At 37.4% G+C, this 22166-nt stretch overlaps 1 protein-coding gene across 4 annotated transcripts in view; it reads right to left on the minus strand.

Moving 5' to 3' along the window:
* SLC4A4 (solute carrier family 4 member 4) overlaps positions 1 to 22166 on the minus strand; it is a gene marked incomplete at both ends in the record, with an annotated part of 298688 nt that overhangs the window by 141181 nt on the left and 135341 nt on the right. For all 4 annotated transcript variants that reach the window (XM_079717224.1, XM_079717222.1, XM_079717223.1 and 1 more), the window contains one exon: positions 13220 to 13296. In XM_079717224.1, the coding sequence (XP_079573350.1) occupies positions 13220 to 13296 (77 nt within the window). The remainder of the gene's footprint in view (positions 1 to 13219; positions 13297 to 22166) is intronic.

Here is a 22166-nt window from a genome sequence, read left to right on the forward strand (position 1 = left end):
TGTAAATATAATTCTTAACGTACTACTACAGAAGATGGGCTAGTAGCTTGTTACTTTCAGGAAAGAAGAGAGGAAATAGAAAACATCACCACTGTAAAATCTTACCTGTATACTCCTACGGAGACTATTTAATATAGAATCATAAGGTTTATTCTAATGAGAACTTTAAAATTCCCCAGTGTTCTATTTTGCTACTTTCTCTTGAATCACTCCAAAAATTACAAATATATTGCCTCATTTATTTCACTTGCTCTATTTTCCCCTACTTTGTTTCATAGTTTATCCTATCTTGTATTCACAAGGAGGCAGGAGAAAGCAGGTGGGGAAAGGGAAGTAATATTTTTTAAGCACCTAATTAATCTGTGCCTGAAATACTTCATATATATCACCTCTTTTTATTCTCAGGAGAACATGAAAGATGAGTTTTAGCAACTTTTTCTAAGGCTCAGAGACATTAAGCGCCAGCACAATATCACTCAGCTAGTAAGAAGGGAAGCTAGGATTTGAACCAACACCTCTAGCATTATATAAAACCTAAACTTTTCTACTACATTTCCTATTAACTGGAAAACTTTAAAAGGACTCTAAATCTTTTATTTCTTTGATTTAAATCCTTTTCTCCTATTCTTTCCATACTGAGGTATTACAACTTGTGAGTTTAGATCAAGAAGGCACAGCTAAAATAAAGACAATATAGTCCATAGCATGTTCAGACCAGGATGGCACAGATTAAGAAATATACAAGCACAGGAGCATACAGCCCCTAGTATAACATGAGAGAAGAGAGAATCTTCTAAAAACTTTTTATTTTCATTTATTCTTGGTTTTGATTTTAATAAAACCTACATATTGTACTACTTCAGCACATCTTTGAAAAATGAAAAACGATACACAATTTTAAAAACTAGAAACCAAAATGTGACATGAATCAAGGTCTTTCAAAAGAACTAATTGCACTCCATTCCCTCAGCAGGACTTCATTTAGGGACTCCCACAAAGACAGGTGGGAATAAGAACAACATTGCCATCATCCCGCAAAAATCTCTTTATGACACATTTTTATGGATGTTTTCATAATGTCCTAATGAAAAGAGCTACTTACTCCCTGAGAATTCCACACTTTGAAAAAGAGTTTCACAACTATTTTAAGTAGTAGTTTCAATTGTTATCTTTCTAAACAAAGTCTTCCTCCAGAGTGAGTGCCTGGGGATGCCTTCTTAGAGACCATAATTCAACAGGCAATGAATTATGCACCAAGTTTTTCTTCGAACAAAGCTTCAATGTGGAGGCTACTAATTGAAATGTCTTAAATTCCCTTTCCTTATTTCTCAGAGTCATAAATAAGCTGATATGGAAACAGGCTTATCCATAAGTTTCATTTGAAAAACAATGAGTAATGCAGCCAAAGACACTATGAGAAGAGATAAACGTCTTTCATCTCTGACCGAAAGGTTTTTCTGAAACAAGTCATCCTAACAGATAGCTGGATTTCAGCTTGACTTGTTCTTTTTTAATTTCCAATAATATACTTGGGTCTTTACCATAATGCAGTCCTTGGACTCAAAACTATAAGAAAAATGTAAAGTGAAACAGAGTTATAATAATGTATAGAGTACATATATACAATGGAATATTACTTGGCCATAAAAAAAGAATGAAATAATGCCATTTGTAGCAACACGGATGGACTTAGAGATTACTATACTAAGTGAAGAGAAAGACAAATATTATATGATATCACTTGCATGTGGAATCTAAAAAAATGATACAAGTGAACTTATTTACAAAACAGAAACAGACTCACAGACAGAAAACAAACTTATGATTACCAAAGGAGGAAAGATGGGGAGGGATAAATTAGGAGTCTGGCATTAATAGATACACACTACTCTATACAAAATAGATAACCAACAAGGACCTACTATATAGAACAGGGAACTATATTCAATATCTTGTAAAAAAAAATAATAATGTATTGAACTAGTAAATTCTATAATAAATCACATTTAATGATAAATCCTTCCCAAGTCTGATTTGCCTTACTTCTAATTTCACACCATTTCATATCATACAAAATGAAGTAGCTCACATCTAAAAGTAGAATGTTGGACAGTACCTGATTTGAAATGTGCCATGCTTGGGAAAACTTAGCAAAACCATGTCATCTTGCAATAGAACATCTTTCTATGCTTGACAGTTGACTTTTCCAATATGTCCTTGTGATACACTACATTTTGTTTTAAACAAGTTAAAAAAAAAAGATTCAGAGTTTTCTCTAAGCTATGTCAATCCGCCAGGAAACTATGTTCATTGAGCTTTCAATTATGAGAAAAAATGTATAAATGGATTTTAACAAATGAAAGAGCAAACTATATTTCAAATGTTAGCATTCACATGATTGTTCTAGCTGAAAAACAGTTTTTTTAACACGTGACATGGGCAAGAATGTTCATTTCAAGCAACTGATTAACCTAATGAAACACTTTATCAGTGCCCATGATAAGAAACAGTAATTTTTAAAGCTGCCAGAATTATAATCATAACTTATTTATATATAATTTATATAACTATAAATTATACGGCCTTAACAATACTTTCAAAAATCACCTTTCTCTGAGAAACCCTCATAGTCACAGTCATTTTCTCAGCCTTTAAAAGAAGATTTTTTGAGAAAAAGGATAAGTAGAAGCTGATTCTCCCCAATTAGTCATTATTGTCATTACATCAGCAACTAACTTAAAAGACTCCTATCTCTCCCTCCACCCCAGACCCTCTGCTTTCCCGCCCCCCCACCCCAAAAGGAACATTAGACATACAAATAAAAAACAGTAACAAACAAGTGAGTCCCTGTGAAGTGACAAACAGTAAGAGCTTAGATGGTGTTAGAATTTGAGACAGGTGTTAATTAACATGAGCCAGAATGTCCAAAGACACGTGTAAGGCAGAAGCAGTACTTGACTTAGGTCCTGAAGAAACGGTAGGAATTGGAAAAGTAGAGAGAAAAAGAGATATTTGGGTCCAGTGGAAACGTGCATGCAGTACCACTATTCATGGAAGGCCAGTCAGACACGTTTCATGAGAGCGCAGGCAGAGCAGTGGAGTACAGAAGAACACAAAACCCCAAAGAGCCAGATTAGCAACCTAAGTCTGAGAAGCGAGGAACGACATCTAAAATGAAATTGACTTCCATCCTACCCAATCTTCCTGCAAGACAAAGCCAAAAATAACAAGCAGTAGTACATTTAAATAATGAATATGACAGTGATAAATTAAGACTCGTATAATATTTAAAGTGTACTAATCACATTCCTTTTCACACGACAACCCTGTGGAGAAGGCAGTTCAGACTGAATTATATATAAGACCTGTATTATGAATCAGGAAACTGAGGTTCAGAGGAGTTAAGGTTTAACATGTTTATTTAAATCTTCAAAGCTTTAAATCACAGCTTCTTTAAGCTGTGATCAGCTTAAAGAAAAAGGTCAATAATAATTGCTTTTTCTTCTTACCAGAAAAAAAAAAAGGTTACAACGATGTGTATTTATCAGACTTAATGACCTAGAAGTGAATATATATCTGTAGCAAGAACAAATACTGAACAATACTGAATACTGAACTGAACTGAACTTTCCCTTAACTGAAAGTTAAGGGACTATGGGGTGTTTCTCAAAGTTCAGGTAAAATTTTGTAAATCAAGTGAGTATCCACCATGGTCCGTGGACAAGTCAACAGACTAATTAATCTAATCTACTTTTGCTAATTTTACAGGTAACTCTAATTTAAAAAAAAATTTAATTGGAACCCTGCTGTATTTCATCAAATTTGGGGGATTATTGGCCATTATTCAAAGAATTTTAAAAGTCACAATATTTTCCATTTGTTGGATAAATCAAGTCGTTCACTTGTATTGTTAATCTGCAGAAAGTTACATTCCAATTTATTCCTCACATTTCCTACCTAACTCTTTCTCCAAGGAAGAAGGCTTTATTTGGCTAAAGCTCTTATCTTCTGTTATTTACGTTCTCTAAAATGGAAAGATGCTTCTAAAATCCCTCGTTTCAAAATTGAGTTATGTGTAATGAGGTGGATGGACCTAGAGACTGTCATTCAGAGTGAAGTAAGTCAGAAAAACAAATACCATATGCTAACACATATATATGGACTCTTAAAAAAATGGTTCTGAAGAACCTAGGGGCAGGACAGGAATAAAGACGCAGATATAGAGAATGGACTTGAGGGGGAAGGGTAAGCTGGGACGAAGTGAGAGAGTGGAATGGACATATATACACTACCAAACGTAAAATAGATAGCTAGTGGGAAGCAGCTGCATAGCACAGGGAGATGAGCTTGGTGCTTTGTGACCACCTAGAGGGGTGGGATAGGGAGGGTGGGAGGGAGACGCAAGAGGGAGGAGATATGGGGATGTATGTATATGTATAGCTGATTCACTTTGTTATAAAGCAGAAACTAACACACCATTGTAAAGGAGTTACACTCCAAATAAAGATGTTTTAAAAAATTAAAAAACTAAAATAAAATAAAATCCCTCGTTTCTCTTTGATTGACGGTTCTAACCCACATAGTTATCTTGTCTTTCACCGAACTGCTGCAGTTTACTGTCAGCACCATACAGTTTATTTGGTCTCTCCAGCTAGATATAAACTCATAATCTGAGACCATATTTTATGCTTTATTTTTATTATATCAGCCTCTTCTCATTGACCTCCACCAATACCACTCAGAGTATGGACACAAAACAAACAGTTGATTCACCAAGTCTTTGAATCACAGTGGCAGCAGAAACATCCAGTCGCCATAAGACCTTTAAGAATTTTTAAATTGTTGGTTTATTTAATAACAATTCTGTAGATTAGCCTATTCAGCACAATGTGTGCCTCAAAGACAAACCTAAGGTCTAACTATTATTAACCTAACTATTAATTGGACACCTGGGGATTAGGACCTAAAAAAGACCATAATGCAAATAGGCAGAATTCACCATACTCATTAAGAGCACAGGCTCCAGGGCCAGAAAGCAGCTCTACCACTTAGATGCTATTTAACTTTGGAAAAAATTCCTTAATGTCTTTGTGCCTCAAGTTTACCAATATATAAAACAGGGTTGATAATACCAACCACTGGTGTGAAAAAGTGTCCAATGTATGTTAGTCATTATTAATTATTCTTTATAAAAGAACAGGCCCAATACTCTCAGAGCCACTGAATGATCAACAGTGCCGCTAATACTGAACTTACAATGGCGTCCTCTAAAATGACTTGGTTACTTTCTAGCCTTTTGTATGCATATGCATAGAACACTGATTAGGCAGTAATGTCGACTGGGTATGATTAACCACTGGCTTTCAGACTGTAGAAAAAATTACCGCTACCATTTTAACATGGTGGCAGAGAAAACGGATGTATGATTGTTTTCACTTCAGTTCACTTCTAGGGAGTAAAACCAGATGATTGGTGGTAACACCAGGAGAAATCAGTAAGCTCTGTTGGTGACTGATAAGGTCATGAAGATTCTACAGAGGCAAATAAATCAACTAGCCACCGGATCAATCAGACAAGTGACGTGGAAACAGTGGGAAGCCCTACTCTTTCTGAAGAAGAGCAAGGAAAACTTCCTCCCATGGCTTGGCTTCTTTGTAAGTCTACTCTGCAGAGACTCCCTGTTGCAAGGGAAGTAGGGAAGCAGAAAAATCTGCAAATATCTCCCAACATGTAATTAATGGTTCGCTGATCTTTTTTATCAATTATCCTAGATGAAACACTCCATCAAAGCTCCTAATAAAGGTATAAACTTTTCATTTAACTAACTTTACAGTATGTACGTAAGTTCACTTAGAATTCTCTTGAGGGTGGAGGGTTGGGGAGGAAGGAGATGCAGGGCCAAGCTGCAAATGTGCTGGATAGTGCTTCAAAGAGAACACTTGTCCAACTCTTCTTGTGATTTTCCTTTTTGTTCCAAATGCTGACCACCAAGAAGGGCTCTTAAGAGGAAGCCATTTTTGGTTGTCAAGGAAATTCTCACAAAGCCAAAGGATTTCTCTCAGAGCTGAGAACAGCCTCTCCTTAAGCAGAAGCAATCAGAATCATACAGGTGGCCAAGTCTACGACCACTGGACTTTTCACCTCCTTACCTCAGAATATAGGCAGATTAGCCAGCTCAGAGATTCAATTAGACCAGGAGAATAAACCCAGTTTTAGCCTTGATATTTTAAGCTTCTGAAAAAAGCCCCAAAGTGAGCTGGGAGGCAGATGCTAGTAACTGTGATTCTTTTCACGTTAACTGAGTTGCTAAGCTTTTAGTGGAATGAATCAGAAAGGAGAAACTCAAATCTGACTGACAAACAGTATTCTAGCAGTGGAGGAGGATTAATTAAAGTGTTTAAAAGACCTAGGACACAAATTGATATAATCTTTTGGGGAGGTAATTGGCAATACATGGTGACCCAGCAATTGCACTTACAAAATTTCTCCTTCAGAAATACTCATGAAAGAATGCAAAAAAAAAAAAAAAAAGAACAAAAAAAGTTACAATGAGGGCATTTCTTAAAGGCCTGTTTGTATAACTGCAAAGAAATGAAAATAAGTAACTATCTATTAATAGAAGATCATTTAAATAAAATATGATTCATGTATACCATATAGCCTTTAAGGAAAATAAGGTAGATATCTGTGGTATTGTTAGTTTTTAAAAAAATCCAGTTGCAGAACAATATGATCCCATTTGTATTTTATATAAATAAGTATATACATTTTTATGCATAGAGAAAGTCTAGAAGACTACATCAACCTGCTAATAGTAGTTATATTGAGGGTGAGAATTTGTGAACTTTCACTTTCTGTTTTATTCATTTTTCCTTTGTTTGAATTTTTACAGCAATTTTGTATAATTATGAATCAGAAAAAACTAAAGTTTAAAAAACGTCATAGATAATAAAATGTTACTACAGAAAGTAAAGAATGAGTTCTTGTTTATAGTTAGAATTATTATAAAGGTTTTTAATCATGCCCTTAGGGTGTTTACCACAGGTGCTGCTGCTTTCCGATTTGCCACATCTAAGGGGAAAAAAGTTTATTTTTTTTTTTAAATGAAGTTCTGGTCAGAGGTAGGTAACGTGACATGAGAGCAGACATCCATTAAAGATAATTGTTGATGGTATTCTACTACTCTCTGCAATCTATTCTAAGTATATTTATGGCATTGGGATACAGGCAGACTGCTACATACTAAAAAGAGAAAAAAGTGACATCAAACATAAAACATGCTAGATAAGACATGCCATTTAAGACATGTAAACCCTGCAATCCCTTTTGTTAAATGTTGAATACAGAACACCCTGTGGTGCTCCTGGAGTCCGATTCTTTCACAGGTACCGGTGAGAGTGTGGCTCAGGACCCCACTGGGCGGCTGTCCTCCACCTACACATTCCGATGCCCCTTTTGGAACAGTAAGGACTAAAACACTTGTCACTGTTCCTTAGGGAGACCTCTGGTGAGGGTTTCATGAGTCATGACATCAAAAAGAGAACTGCAGGTAACAGATATAATCACTCAAAAGCTCAATCTCACTACTCTTGGTGACCTACATCCACTTCTAGTGCATTAAAATATTTTAATTTTTAATAATATTAATTAAATAATTATTAATTCTAACTAATAGTGCATAGAAAATATTTTACCTAGGAAACTCATTTTCTTTCTTACAATACTTCAGTGGAACAGAAGAGCTCCCTTTGCCGATAGGAATGAGGCCTTGACATCTATGGCAAACACATTAAGAAATTGGCTATTGAGCTGTTTAATGCACTGTGGTGCTCATCCAATGTTTAATTATAGGAACAACACCAGATGATCCAGAACATTAGCAAATCCCTCCATCTCATCACACACTATCCCCAGTGATCTTTTTTCAGTGTAAATCACAACACACAACTTCCAGGTAGGACTCCTAAAATAGTGTCTCATTGAACATAGAATAAAATTAAAAGGTCCCCCTGGGGCTTCCCTGGTGGCACAGTGGTTGAGAGTCCACCTGCCGATGCAGGGGACACGGGTTCGTGCCCCGGTCCGGGAAGATCCCACATGCCGCGGAGTGGCTGGGCCCGTGAGCCATGGCCGCTGGGCCTGCGCGTCCGGAGCCTGTGCTCCGCAACGGAAGAAGCCACAACAGTGAGAGGCCCGCGTACCGCAAAAAAAAAAAAAAAAAAAAAAAGGATATGGGAGAGAGCATAAGGTTGGAGGAGGAACCTACAAAAAGTCAAATTTCTTATAGAAAGGGAAAAGGAAGGACAAAGCGGTTTTGTTAATCATCTAAGCAGCAAGCTAACCCCCTTGGAAAGGGGCTCCACAGATAACCACTGCAATGGCTTCACCAGTTCCCCTCAAAGACTCCTGGCCAAAGGAAAGCTGTAGCCACTGAACCACAGTTACCAGTTGCAGTCACCAATACTGCAGTGACTAAGGACACCTAATGACTGTAACCTCCTCCTCAACAACATGCCTTTCTTATCAGGTTTTCACAGATGTGATTCCATCTGGATCTTTCCTGACACAGCAGTGTTTCAGCGGGCCCTGAAAAGATGCTAAAGACAAGTATCATAACCTCAGTAAATACGAGCCCTTCTCTGCCACTGCGTCTTCTCTGAGTAGTGGAGTGAGACCACTCGGTGACCAATGCCAACAGGAGGGTTTTCTGGCTGAGCCGTGAAAAAGAAAAGCAGGTGCTATTGTACTCTTCTACCACTGTGAATATGACATAGCTATGAATGCTAAGGGAAGCTGTATGTGAGCCTCAGGATGAAAATCAAAATGATGAAAAAGTCATCTCAGCTGAATTTAGTTGACTCTCTCCTGTATTACACACATGTAAGAAAAGGATTAGGGGGTCGTTCAATCACAAAATGTTTCTTTCTAGATTTCACTGTAAGGTAGTCATGGCTGAGCAGTTGCAAACTTCTACATGGATTACTGATTTCATCCTCTTATTCTCTGACAAAAACATTTAAATTTAGGTCTATCTCTACAAAAGATCAAGATTTCAAAAACAGAAATCGAGACAACCAAGTATATTTAAAGATAACAGGCAACAGATAGTGTGAAAAATGATTACCATACACTTTAGAAATTAACCTTAGGCCAAATTCCACCAGGACACCAATGGATAGGTTCTCAGATAAGCTGGCTAAATAACGAGTATCAGGGAAGTGATAACTAGATAAAAAGTTACAAGGTTATATAAGCGCAAGTGTCTCTCTAAGAATCTTCAAGGGGTGTCTACATTTTACTCCATTCACTACAGTCTACAGACTGCAATTTCACTTAAGGTTGGTCATATAATTGTGAGATGGTATTACATTATTGATAATCTGGAAAAGAAAAAATAGCCCCTTTAAAAAAGTCATTGTACCACTGAGCACAGTATTTCCTCCAAAGAGTTAAAGCTACGAGGTAAAATAATATTTTCTTATCCTCATAGCTGATTCCATACTCACATGAAAAGTAGAACTAACCCACTGCATTTGATAAGCACCCGTGGCAGCTGTAAATTTTTTTCAAGCACAGAAAAGAAATGAAAGGTGATAGAAAAACAAATCAATCTAAGGTAATTGGGGAAGATAACTGGATAGAGAAGAAAAAAAATCCTCCATAGCAACAAAATAGAGGAGATTATTTATGTCCATTTACAAGTAGATGAGCTCCAGATGTATTTTTTTAAAAAATCTACTTCTCCCCGGGTGTTTTTTTGCTTAATAAATATAACATCCAAGTTGGAATACTGTTGAAGCATTGAATCACCTAAATTTTGGCGATGCTCTTTCTTCTGCTGTTAACTATTTTGAGCTATTTCTCAATAAAGCAGCCGCTACTGAAATCATAAGTACATAGGCTTGGCACAGCCAGAGAGAGAGAGTGCAGTCCACGGATTCGTTTCTTCTGTTTTCCCAAAACAGAATCTTATAAAAAACATGCCCTCAAATTTTGTCACTGTGTAGCTGTCAGAAAGAGAAATTCTGCTCCTCTTCATATCTCTGAACATGAAACCCATTTCTTGTGCTACTGGGAAGTTATACAGCTCCAGGAAGTCGTGAGGCACCATCGCAACTGTTCGAATTGTATCCAGGCAGAATAATCAATCAGAAAACTTCAGTTCCAGTTGGATGGAAGTTTCTTGGGCCAACTTGGAAAAGCATACAGAACAAGTTTGACTTTACTGCCAAGATCATTTCCAGGACATTGGCTAATTAATTATAAAAGCTTTTTCAAAACAAATTTGAGCCTGGCAACCTTTTTTCCCTACTCAAACAGAGAAAAAAACAGGTTAAAAAAGAAAAGCCCGAGTTTATTGTGTGGTTTTGTTTTTTTTTTGCCATGGTGTCATCTTCTTAGCAAGCCCATTTTCTTCTTCTCGCCCTAAAATGATCGAGGAGCTTCTGTATTTGAAGTTAATAAAATTGTTAAGTATAGAAACAGGAAATAATTAGTTTGAATTTGTACTCTACCTTTAGTTATAGAGGAGATGAAAGGGTCAATTACAAAGCTTCTCTTCAAACTTTTTGGTGGGAAGCAAAGAATGGAGTTTCTTTCTCTTTGGAGGAATGAAGGGCTCATTGGATGAACTATGCCTATTGTATTAGATAAATGAAGATGGACAGCTGCTCTTATAATGATATACTCATCAACTCCATTTTCTGGCTTTGAAAACAAAAAGAACACACCTCCTGAATCAAATCTTCCTGGTTTCATCTTCACATGAACCTTGAGGAATATGAGATGTCAGTGACAGGCATCAGAAATTTTGGTTTTAAGGACCACAAAGGCTTTATAGTGTTGACTTAAAAAATGCACAATGTGAGAGTTGCGAGTTAAGTTTTATCTGGGGCACAATGAGGACTGCAGCCCGGGAGACAGCGTTTCAGATAACTCTGAGAAACTGCTCCAAGGAGGCGGGGGGAGGAGCCAGGATATATAAGAGTTTTGCAACAAAGGGCAGGCAGTCTGAACGTCACAAGATTATTGTTAATTAAAGAAAACCAGACATCTCAAGTTAAGGAATTTAGCACTTTTCTATATATGGGAAGATGCAAGAGTCAGAGCTCATTGAAATCATTCCTTTGATATGCACCTCGGCTATCTGGGGCCAGGATCCTGTATTTTCACATCCTGAGTTTCCTCAGGGCTCACCGGCTCACGATGTAGAGCTGCAACCCTTGATGACTGTGACATCCTTTGTTTATTAATATGGCAGGAAATATTCCACTTATAAATATCCCATTCCATTTATAAATATTCCATTATCAATAGCAAAATCAACACCCTAAATCATAATGTTCTAACCTATTTCTTCTAACACTGGAATCAAAGTCTCATGTAATACACATCATAAGTCATCAAATTTCTTCTGCATATGCTCAGATATGAAGACACCCAAGAAGGTAAGAAATTTCTCTCAGCATTTACCAGCGGCAATTGACAAACTCCTGACAAGAAAAGAACTGTCCCCAATAAAAGAAGCCTTCCTGAAAAAGTGTCAACCAGATATTCCTGACTCTGCCTTATCCAAGCCCCTGGCAAATCTCACAATCAGAATGTCGTTTGGTAAATGTTGTATGGAGCCAAAATGTACAAAATAGTTTTGAGGAAAATTCTCAACAAGTCCTAGTGGACTGAGGTTTCCCTTTCACTACTGGTATGAACTTACCAATGAATCCAATATTTAAATGATCTTCTCAGAAGCCACTGCAATGAGAAGCCCTCGCACCACAACGAAGAGTAGCCCCTGCTTGCCGCAACTAGAGAAAGCCCGCGCGCAGCAACGAAGACCCAACGCAGCCAAAAATAAATAAAATAAAAAAAATTTTTTAATTATTTAAAAAAAATAAATAAAAAACAAACACATTTCTTTAAAAATAAAATAAAAAATAAAAGTGAATGTAAACTGCCTCCAGGAAGCAATAAATAAATAAATAAATAAATAAATGATCTTCTCCCACAGTATTTCAAGAGGTAGGCCAATGGTAGGGAAGAAAGCTAGCCATATTAGCATTTAAGGGTGGGGGCAGCTGTAAAAGTCAAGAATTAATCTCAGTGCAGAGGCGGAGGTAATTAAGTCAAACCAAAGCAGAGTCTCTCTTCTGGGAAACACATGTAAGTTACTATGAGAAAGATTACACCAGATTTCAGAGAATCTTAAAAGTTGGGATATTCTGAACTTAACTTGATATAAGCCATTATAAGCTTCTGATCCAGAGGAGAAATATAAGAGCAATGATATGAAAAGTGTATTGAATTGGGAGAAAATGGGGACAGGATTAATTCCCAAGGCTTTTCTAGCAATCTGTTCTGAGATAATGAAGGCCCTACTAGGGTGCTGTTGTTTAGAAGGAGAAGGAAGCCATTTCACAAGAAAGAACATAATTTCACCTTTCCTGCACTTTTGAGAATTCACCAAGGTCTAAAAAACCTCTGTCAGTTAAAGAAGAACATTGTTGTAAACAAGGCTTCATTGTCTTAGGAATATATAATTCAGATTTCTTTATTCAGGTAGAATTTTCAACCAATTAGTCCAAATAACTCATTTCATTTTTTAATGTAAAGTGCAAAATTATACCCAGTCACCATTTTCTACTAGTTTCAAGCCCAGATACCCACCCAGCTAGGAAAATGGCCCAGTTTCTACCATATTCTTTTTAAAAGAAAGCAAATTGAGATTCAAAACCTAATTACTTTTCATTTCAAATAGGTTACTTACTATATGTTTTAATAGACAAACATACAGCTAACAAGACTGTCGTTACCTTTGCCTGAAATATCCCCTCAAAGTTAACAACTGCCAGCATTTCCTAGCCCTTTACAGTTTACCAAACCAGTTTTTTCCACAAATCATCTTATTTAACCATCACAATAAACTTGAGGTAGGAATTAGTATTACTATCTTAAAGCTAAGAGAACTGTAGCTCCAAGATTTAAACTGCCCAAGTGAATTCATCTATAAGAGCTGGAGTAGACTCTTATCTTCTGAACTTCAAATCCCTTCACACACTGCTTCCCCTTCCCTCAGAGAAAGTGAAAAAAAAAACCAAAACAAAACAATCTACACATATTGGTTTATTTTAAGTTAGAGGACCATCATTTCTAATCTTTTCCCAGAATCTTCTAGATATACATTTAGTCTTACATTTCAAAGAAGGAGGAATTCTTTGCTTACCTGGTCCTTCTCTGGTTTATCAGAGATGTCATTCAGACTGGAAGAAGTCAGATTCCTGTGGGTCATGGCTGGGCTACCTGGAAAAACAGAAGTGAACCCTAATTAAAGACTTCTTGTTAAAAACACAAAGAGTTTGGTTGTACATTTCATGACCACTAGTAGATGACGATGGGAATGGTGATGATGCTTAAGCTACATTAGGATTCTCCTAAACAGGTTTCCAGAGTTGAAAAGTTAGTTTAGAGCACTAACATGGTTAAATGAAAAATGTATAAAATCCCCAATACTTTAAGTCTTCTGGCTCCATTTTAAGATAAGTTAAACTTTCAAAGAAATGTGTAAAACAATAAGCATAAAAATAAACTCACTCCTGTTTTTGGTTTGCCTTTTGTTACAGCCCTTTACACACATCCTAATCTACCTGTTTCTATTGCCTAGAGATGGGCTTTTCCTCATCTCAGTAGAGCCAGCGCCAGGGAAAAAAAGGCCTGGACCTCCTCTCCCCTAGCCTCTGCAGTCCTTCCTAGGGCACCACTTGCTCTGATCAACCCAAAAAGCCATCTGCACTCCATTCTCTGCCTAACACTTTGATCAAGAATATTTCTCCGTAGTGGGCATCTGATCCAGAATCCCCATTCTTTGCCTCCAAGCAGTGTTATCACAGCTCCCCTTATTTCCTGCATTCCCATTTGCCAGACTAAAGTAAGTGTATCCCTTCTTCCCCTTAACACGTCAAACTTCTTATTCATGTCAAGCGATGGATTTCATCAGGAATACTCCATGGGAACCAAGCTCCCCGGCTGTAAAGCTGCTGTAGGTAAAATCCATTGGCAATCCAGCCAGTGACTTCAGACATGGTTATATGAGAACAGAGAGGAGGGACATCTTGAAGAGGGATAGACCATTTTCAAATAGACTGGTTAATCAACAAAATACTGAGCTTTCATTCTAGAGTTGAACCTGAAATTTCCAGGCTTACTAAGCAAAAGAGTAATTCTTCAAAGCCAGGGTGTTTAACCCACCCCCCTGCAGGGTGCTGAGTAATGCGTTCAGCATTTAATCCCCTGTGATCTGACTCAGGCTGGTCTTCGCACCAAGAGGACAAGGGTTGAAAAACAAGGATCAAGGTTCGAACACAGCTTCACATTTACTTCCACATAATTCTTTAGATTACAGATTTCCATTCCTTCAGACCAAACTTTCTACACATAATTTTGCAAAAGACTCAAATCTACCCCCTAATAATTTAACGTCTATATAACAGCAGCTCTTTAAATAATATAATTGTCTTTAACTACTAGATCAATTTTCCTGAGTTGGTAAAACAGGATATTTTCCACTCTGCTGCATTTCATTGAGTAAGCATGGCCTAGATCTCTTAAACACTTTACCTGGTAGGATGTTTTATTCTAGGAAAATTTGAGCACAGGGCATTTTTCAAAGGAAAGTAACATGTGAAAAACTGTTTTATGAGCAAAATTAAAAGAAGCTCTTTGAAAGCCACATTTTCTTCTCTGAACCGCATACTAGGTTTCTAGTGTCCACTCAATACAAAAGACACCAGGCCCAAACAAGAATGCCTCCAAATAATGCTGGGCTTGAAACTAAGGAAATGATGAGTACATACAATTTTACACTTTACATTAGAAAATAAAACTAGTCTTTGGGACTAAATGGGTGAAAATTCTACCTGCATAAGAAATCTGAACTAGATATTCTTAGTGCAATGAAGTCTTAGCAAATCCTTAATCGTAAGTTAAAAGCAACTTATGTAAATGAATAGATGAGATTGATTTCTAATTATTAGATCAATTGTACATAAGCAGCAATACTGAAATGAATTTGAAAGCAATTTTTCATTAAGTAATTTAAATTTCCTGGGCAATATTCTAAACTCACTGATTTGCTTTGGAAATTCTTTATAAATACTACGAAGGTATATTTCACCTCAAGCACTGTCCTAACTGCTGCAAAATATGAATAAGTAGAAGCCAAATGAATAAAGTTTCCATTATAATGGTAATCCTAATTGATGTCACAACTTTTCCAAGAAACCTCATATACTGTCTCATTTCTCTCATTTCTGAAAGACAGTTATAGGATGGCTATCTATATTTGTACTATATGGGGGAGTAGGGAGGCACAGGGATAAGGAAGATGCAGGAACCAGATGGGGAAGAGGAGGCCAAAGTTAAGAAACAATCACATCTATTGTTCCTCCCAACCTTATCTGATTCTCATTAATAAAAGTAATATTAACAGCTTCACTGATGTTTAACTTTGTACCACACTGAAAGAATTCAGAAGTCAACACTTTTAGGTAAACCTTAAGCAAGATGATCAGCATTCTTGCATCTTTTCCCATCTCCCTCCCTATCAAACTCTTCACCCCTACCCTGCAACACCCTGAACGAGGGAAAAAAGCTTCCCAATGTTCTAAATCAGTGGTGGCCAAAGTGTGGTTCCCAAACCAGCAGTATCAGCATCACCTGAGCACGTGTTAGAAATGTAAATTCTTGGAACTCACCCCAGACCAACTATATCAAACTCTGGGTAAGGGGTCTAGCAAGGTGGGTTTTAACAAACCTCTGAAATGATTCTGAAGCAAGCTAAAGTTGGAGAACCACTGCTCTAAATAAATCAGTTATCTTAACCGGAGGCTGTGTCCGGGTCAGAACTGAATTGAAAGAAACATAACTTGACGTAGCAAGAGAGGTAGCTCTGATAAACTTGTCCTCCCCTCCAAGCCACTGCTCCAAACTATCATATCTCAAGCAAATCATTAAGTTAGCATCCTTGCCACATAAACACACAAAAAAAGATCATACATGGCCCTTCCTCTAAATCCTCGCCTACACAATCAAATAAATAAATAACTTTGTTAACAGAACTCACTGTTTAATCAGCCTTTTCCAGAAACATATCACCCAAATCAAAGAAGACAAGGACAAGATATTACAAACCAGATTATATCTGGGAATCAGAAATTTCCATGAGGCACTTCAGCAAACCTGGGAAACTTACACAACAGGACCCTAACAATGTTCTACTGTGGATATTTTGCACCTAACAGTCAACAAGACACACAGTCAGGATAAGTCAGTGCTTTCTAGACTTTTGGCCTATAATGTGAACTCATTATACTGCAATCTTGAGTGAGTGGGGATAGCAGAGGCAAATGTCACCTTGTAACAAAAAGGTGAAACGCAAGCCTAACCCAAAGTATGCTACTTATTGTGCAAGTGATGATTCACCTACTCAAAGCTACCACTAATAGGCCTTTTCTATCTAATACCCAGGGTAAATGAACATCTCATAACTGGTCTCCGTTCAAAGGAACTTTGTTTGTTTGTTTGTTTATTATTTTTGAATTTTATTTTATTTATTTTTTTATGCAGCAGGTTCTTATTAGTCATCCATTTTATACACATCAGTGTATACATGTCAATCCCCATCTCCCAATTCTTCACACCACTATCCCCACCCCACCGCGGCTCACCCCCCTTGGTGTCCATACGCTTGTTCTCTACATCTGTGTCTCAATTTCTACCCTGCAAACCGGTTCATCTATATCATTTTTCTAGGTTCCACATATATGCGTTAATATATGATATTTGTTTTCCTCTTCCTGATTTACTTCACTCTGAATGACAGTCTCTAGATCCATCCACGTCTCTACAAATGACCCAATTTCATTCCTTTTTATGGCTGAGTAATATTCCATTGTATATATGTACCACATCTTCTTTACCCATTCATTTGTCGATGGGCATTTAGGTTGCTTCCATGTCCTGGCTATTGTAAATAGTGCTGCAATGAATCTTGGAGTGCACGTGTCTTTTTGAATTACGGTTTTCTCTGGGTATATGCCCAGTAGTGGGATTTCTGAGTCATATGGTAATTCTACTTTTAGTTTTTTAAGGAACCTCCATACCGTTCTCCATAGTGGCTGTATCAATTTACATTCCCACTAACAGTGCAAGAGGGTTCCCTTTTCTCCACATCCTCTCCAGCACTTGTTGTTTGTAGATTTTCTGATGATGCCCATTCTAACTGGTATGAGGTGATACTTCATTATAGTTTTGATTTGCATTTCTCTAATAATTAGTGATGTTGAGCAGCTTTTCATGTGCTTCTTGGCCATCTGTATGTCTTCTTTGGAGAAATGTCTATTTAGGTCTTCTGCCCATTTTTGGATTGGGTTGTTTGTTTTTTTAATATTGAGCTGCATGAGCTGTTTATATATTTTGGAGATTAATCCTTTGTCCCTTGATTCATTGGTAAATATTTTCTCCCATTCTGAGGGTTGTCTTCTCACCTTGTTTGTAGTTTCCTTTGCTGTGCAAAAGTTTTTAAGTTTCATTAGGGCCCATTTGTTTATTTTTCTTTTTATTTCCATTACTCTAGGAGGTGGATCCAAAAAGATCTTGCTGTGATTTATGTCACACAGTGTTCTTCCTATGTTTTCCTCTAAGAGTTTTATAGTGTCCAGTCTTACATTTAGGTCTCTAATCCATTTTGATTTTATTTCTGTGTATGGTGTTAGGGAGTGTTCTAATTTCATTCTTTTACATGTAGCTGTTCAGTTTTCCCAGCACCACTTATTGAAGACACTGTCTTTTCTCCATTGTATATCCTTGCCTCCTTTGTCATAGATTAGTTGACCATAGGTGCATGTGTTTACCTCTGGGCTTTCTATCCTGTTCCATTGATCTATATTTGTTTTTGGGCCAGTACCATATTGTCTTGATTACTGTAGCTTTGTAGTATAGCCTGAAGTCAGGGAGTCTGATTCCTCCAGCTCCGTTTTTTTTCCCTCAAGACTGCTTTGGCTATTCGGGGTCTTTTGTGTCTCCACACAAATTTTAAGATTTTTTGTTCTATTTCTGTAAAAAATGCCACTGGTAATTTGATAGGGATTGCATTGAATCTGTAGATTGCTTTGGGTAGTATAGTCATTTTCACAATATTGATTCCTCCAATCCAAGAATATGGTATATCTCTCCAACTGTTGGTATCATCTTTAATTTCTTTCATCAGTGTCTGAGAGTTTCCTGCATACAGGTCTTTTGTCTCCCTAGGTAGGTTTATTCCTAGGTATTTTATTCTTTTTGTTGCAGTGGTAAATGGGAGTGTTTCCTTAATTTCTCGTTCAGAATTTTCCATCATTAGTGTACAGAAATGCAAGGGATTTCTGTGCATTAATTTTGTATCCTGCTACTTTACCAAATTCATTGATTAGCTCTAGTAGTTTTCTGGTAGCATCTTTAGGATTCTCTATGAATAGTATCATGTCATCTGCAAACAGTGACAGTTTTACTTCTTCTTTTCCAATTTGTATTCCTTTTATTTCTTTTGCTTCTCTGATTGCCATGGCTAGGACTTCCAAAACTATGTTGAATAAGAGTGGTGAGAGTGGACATCCTTGTCTTGTTCCTGATCTTAGAGGAAATGCTTTCAGTTTTTCACCATTGAGAATGATGTTTGTTGTGGGTTTGTCGTATATGGCCTTTATTACGTTGAGGTAGGTTCCCCCTATGCCCAGTTTCTGGAGAGTTTTTATCATGAATGGGTGTTGAGTTTTGTCAAAAGCTTTTTCTGCATCTATTGAGATGATCATATGGTTTTTATTCTTCAATTTGTTAATATGGTGTATCACATTGATTGATTTGCATATACTGAAGAATCCTTGCATCCCTGGGATAAATCCCACTTGATCATGGTGTATGATCCTTTTAATGTGTTATGGTCTGTTTGCTAGTATTTTGTAGAGGATTTTTGCATCTATAGTCATGAATGATATTGGTTTGTAATTTGCTTTTTTTGTAGTATCTTTGTCTGGTTTTGGTATCTGGGTGATGGTGGCCTCATAGAATGAGATTGGGAGTGTTCCTTCCTCTGCAATTATTTGGAAGAGTTTGAGAAGGATGGGTGTTAGCTCTTCTCTAAATGTTGGATAGAATTCACCTGTGAAGCCATCTGGTCCTGGACTTTTGTTTGTTGGAAGATTTTTAATCACAGTTTCAATTTCAGTACTTGTGATTGGTTTGTTCATATTTTCTATTTCTTCCTGGTTCAGTCTTGGAAGGTTATACCTTTCTAAGAATTTGTCCATTTCTTCCAGGTTGTCCATTTTATTGGCATAGAGTTGCTTGCAGTAGTCTCTTAGGAAGCTTTGTATTTCTGTGGTGTCTGTTGTAACTTCTCCTTTTTCATTTCTAATTTTATTGATTTGAGTCCTCTCCCTCTTTTTCTTGATGAGTCTGGCTAATGGTTTATCAAGTTTGCTTATGTTCTCAAAGAACCAGCTTTTAGTTTTACTGATCTTTGCTCCTATTTTCTTTGTTTCTATTTCATTTATTTCTGCTCTGATCTTTATGATTTCTTTCCTTCTACTAACTTTGGGTTTTGTTTGTTCTTCTTTCTCTAGTTCCTGTAGGTGTAAGGTTAGATTGTTTATTTGAGCTGTTAGTTGTTTCCTGAGGTAAGACTGTATTGCTATAAACTTCCCTCTTAGAACTGCTTTTGCTGCATCCCACAGGTTTTGGATCATCGAGTTTTCATTGTCATTTGTCTCTAGGTATTTTTTAATTTCCTCTTTGATTTCTTCAGTGATCTCTTGGTTATTTAATAACGTATTGTTTAGCCTCCACGTGTTTGTGTTTTTTACGTTTTTTTCCTTGTAACTGATTTCTAACCTCATTGCATTGTGGTCAGAAAAGATGCTTGATATGATTTCAATTTTCTTAAATTTACTGAGGCTTGATTTGTGACCCAAGATGTGATCTATCCTGGAGAATGTTCCACGCGCAGTTGAGAAGAAAGTGTAATCTGCTGTTTTTGGATGGAATGTCCTATAAACATTAATTAAATCTCTCTGGTCTATTGTGTCATTTAAAGCTTGTGTTTCCTTATTAATTTTCTGTTTGGATGATATGTCCATTGGTGTAAGTGAGGTGTTAAAGTCCCCCACTATTATTGTGTTACTGTCGATTTCCTCTTTTAGAGCTGTTAGCAGTTGTTTTATGTATTGAGGTGCTCCTATGTTGAGTGCATATATATTTATAATTGTTATATCTTCTTCTTGGATTGATCCCTTGATCATTATGTAGTCCTTGTCTTTTGTAACATTCTTTATTTTAAAGTCTATTTTATCTGATATGAGTATTGCTACTCCAGCTTTCTTTTGATCTCCATTTGAATCGAATATCTTTTTCCATCCCCTCACTTTCAGTCTGTATGTGTCCCTAGGTCTGAAGTGGGTCTCTTGTAGACAGCATATATATGGGTCCTGTTTTGTATCCATTCAGCAAGCCTGTGTTTTTTGTTTGGAGCATTTAATCCATTCACATTTAAGGTAATTATCAATATGTATGTTCCTATTACCATTTTCTTAATTGTTTTGGGTTTGTTTTTGTAGGTCCTTTTCTTCTCTTGTGTTTTCCACTTAGAGAAGTTTCTTTAGCATTTGTTGTAGAGCTGTTTTGGTGGTGCTGAATTCTCTTAGCTTTTGCTTGTCTGTAAAGCTTTTGATTTCTCCATCGAATCTGAATGAGATCCTTGCTGGGTAGAGTAATCTTGGCTGTAGGTTCTTCCCTTTCATCAGTTTAAATATGTCATGCCACTTCCTTCTGGTTTGTAGAGTTTCTGCTGAGAAATCAGCTGTTAACCTTATGAGAGGTCCTTTGTATGTTATTAGTCATTTTTCCCTTGCTGCTTTCAGTAATTTTTCTGTCTTTGATTTTTGCCAATTTAGTTACTATGTATCTCGGCGTGTTTCTCCTTGGGTTTATCCTGTATGGGACTCTCTGCGCTTCTTGGACTTGGGTGGCTATTTCCCTTCCCATGTTACTGAAGTTTTCAACTATAATCTCTTCAGATATTTTCTTGGGTCCTTTCTCTCTCTCTTCTCCTTCTGCGACCCCTATAATGCGAATGTTGTTCCATTCAATGTTGTCCCAGAGGTCTCTTAGGCTGTCTTCATTTCTTTTCGTTTTCTTTTTTCTTTATTCTATTCCACAGCACTGAATTCCACCATTCTTTCTTCAAGGTCACTTATCCGTTCTTCTGCCTCAGTTATTCTGCTATTGATTCCTTCTAGTGTAGTTTTCATTTAAGTTATTGTATTGTTCATCTCTGTTTGTTTGCTCTTTAATTCTTCTAGGTCTTTCTTAAACATTTCTTGCATTTTCTCAGTCTTTGCCTCCATTCTTTTTCCGAGGTTCGGGATCATCTTCACTATCATTATTCTGAATTCTTTTTCTGGAAGGTTTCCTATTTCCACTTCATTTATTTGTTTTTCTGGGGGTTTTACCTTGTTCCTTCATCTGGTACATAGCCCTCTGCCTTTTCATCTTGTCTATCTTTCTGTGAATGTGGTTTTTGTTCCACAGGCTGCAGGATTGTTGTTCTTCTTGCTTCTGCTGTCTGCCCTCTGGTGGATGAGGCTATCGAAGAGGCTTGTGCAAGCTTCCTGATAGGAGGGACCAGTGGTGGGTAGAGCTGGGTGTTGCTCTGGTTAGCAGAGCTCAGTAAAACTTTAATCTGCTTGTCTGCTGATGGGTGGGGCTGGGTTCCCTCCCTGTTGGTTGTTTGGCCTGAGGTGACCCAACACTGGAGCCTACCTGGGCTCTTTGGTGGGGCTAATGGTGGACTCTGGGAGGGCTCACACCAAGGAGTACTTCCCAGAACTTCTGCCAGTGTCCTTCTCCTCACAATGAGACACAGCCACACCCCCGCCTCTGCAGGATACCCTCCAACACTAGCAGGTAGGCCTGGTTCAGTCTCCTATGGGGTCACTGCTCCTTCCCCTTGGTCCTGATGCGCACACTACTTTGTGTGTGCCCTCCAAGAGTGGAGTCTCTGTTTCCCCTGTCCCGTCAAAGTCCTGCAATCAAATCCCGCTGGACTTCAAAGTCTGATTCTCTGGGAATTCCTCCTCCCGTTG

Source organism: Hyperoodon ampullatus, assembly GCF_949752795.1.
Source record: "Hyperoodon ampullatus genome assembly, chromosome: 1".
Taxonomy (NCBI): domain Eukaryota; kingdom Metazoa; phylum Chordata; class Mammalia; order Artiodactyla; family Ziphiidae; genus Hyperoodon; species Hyperoodon ampullatus.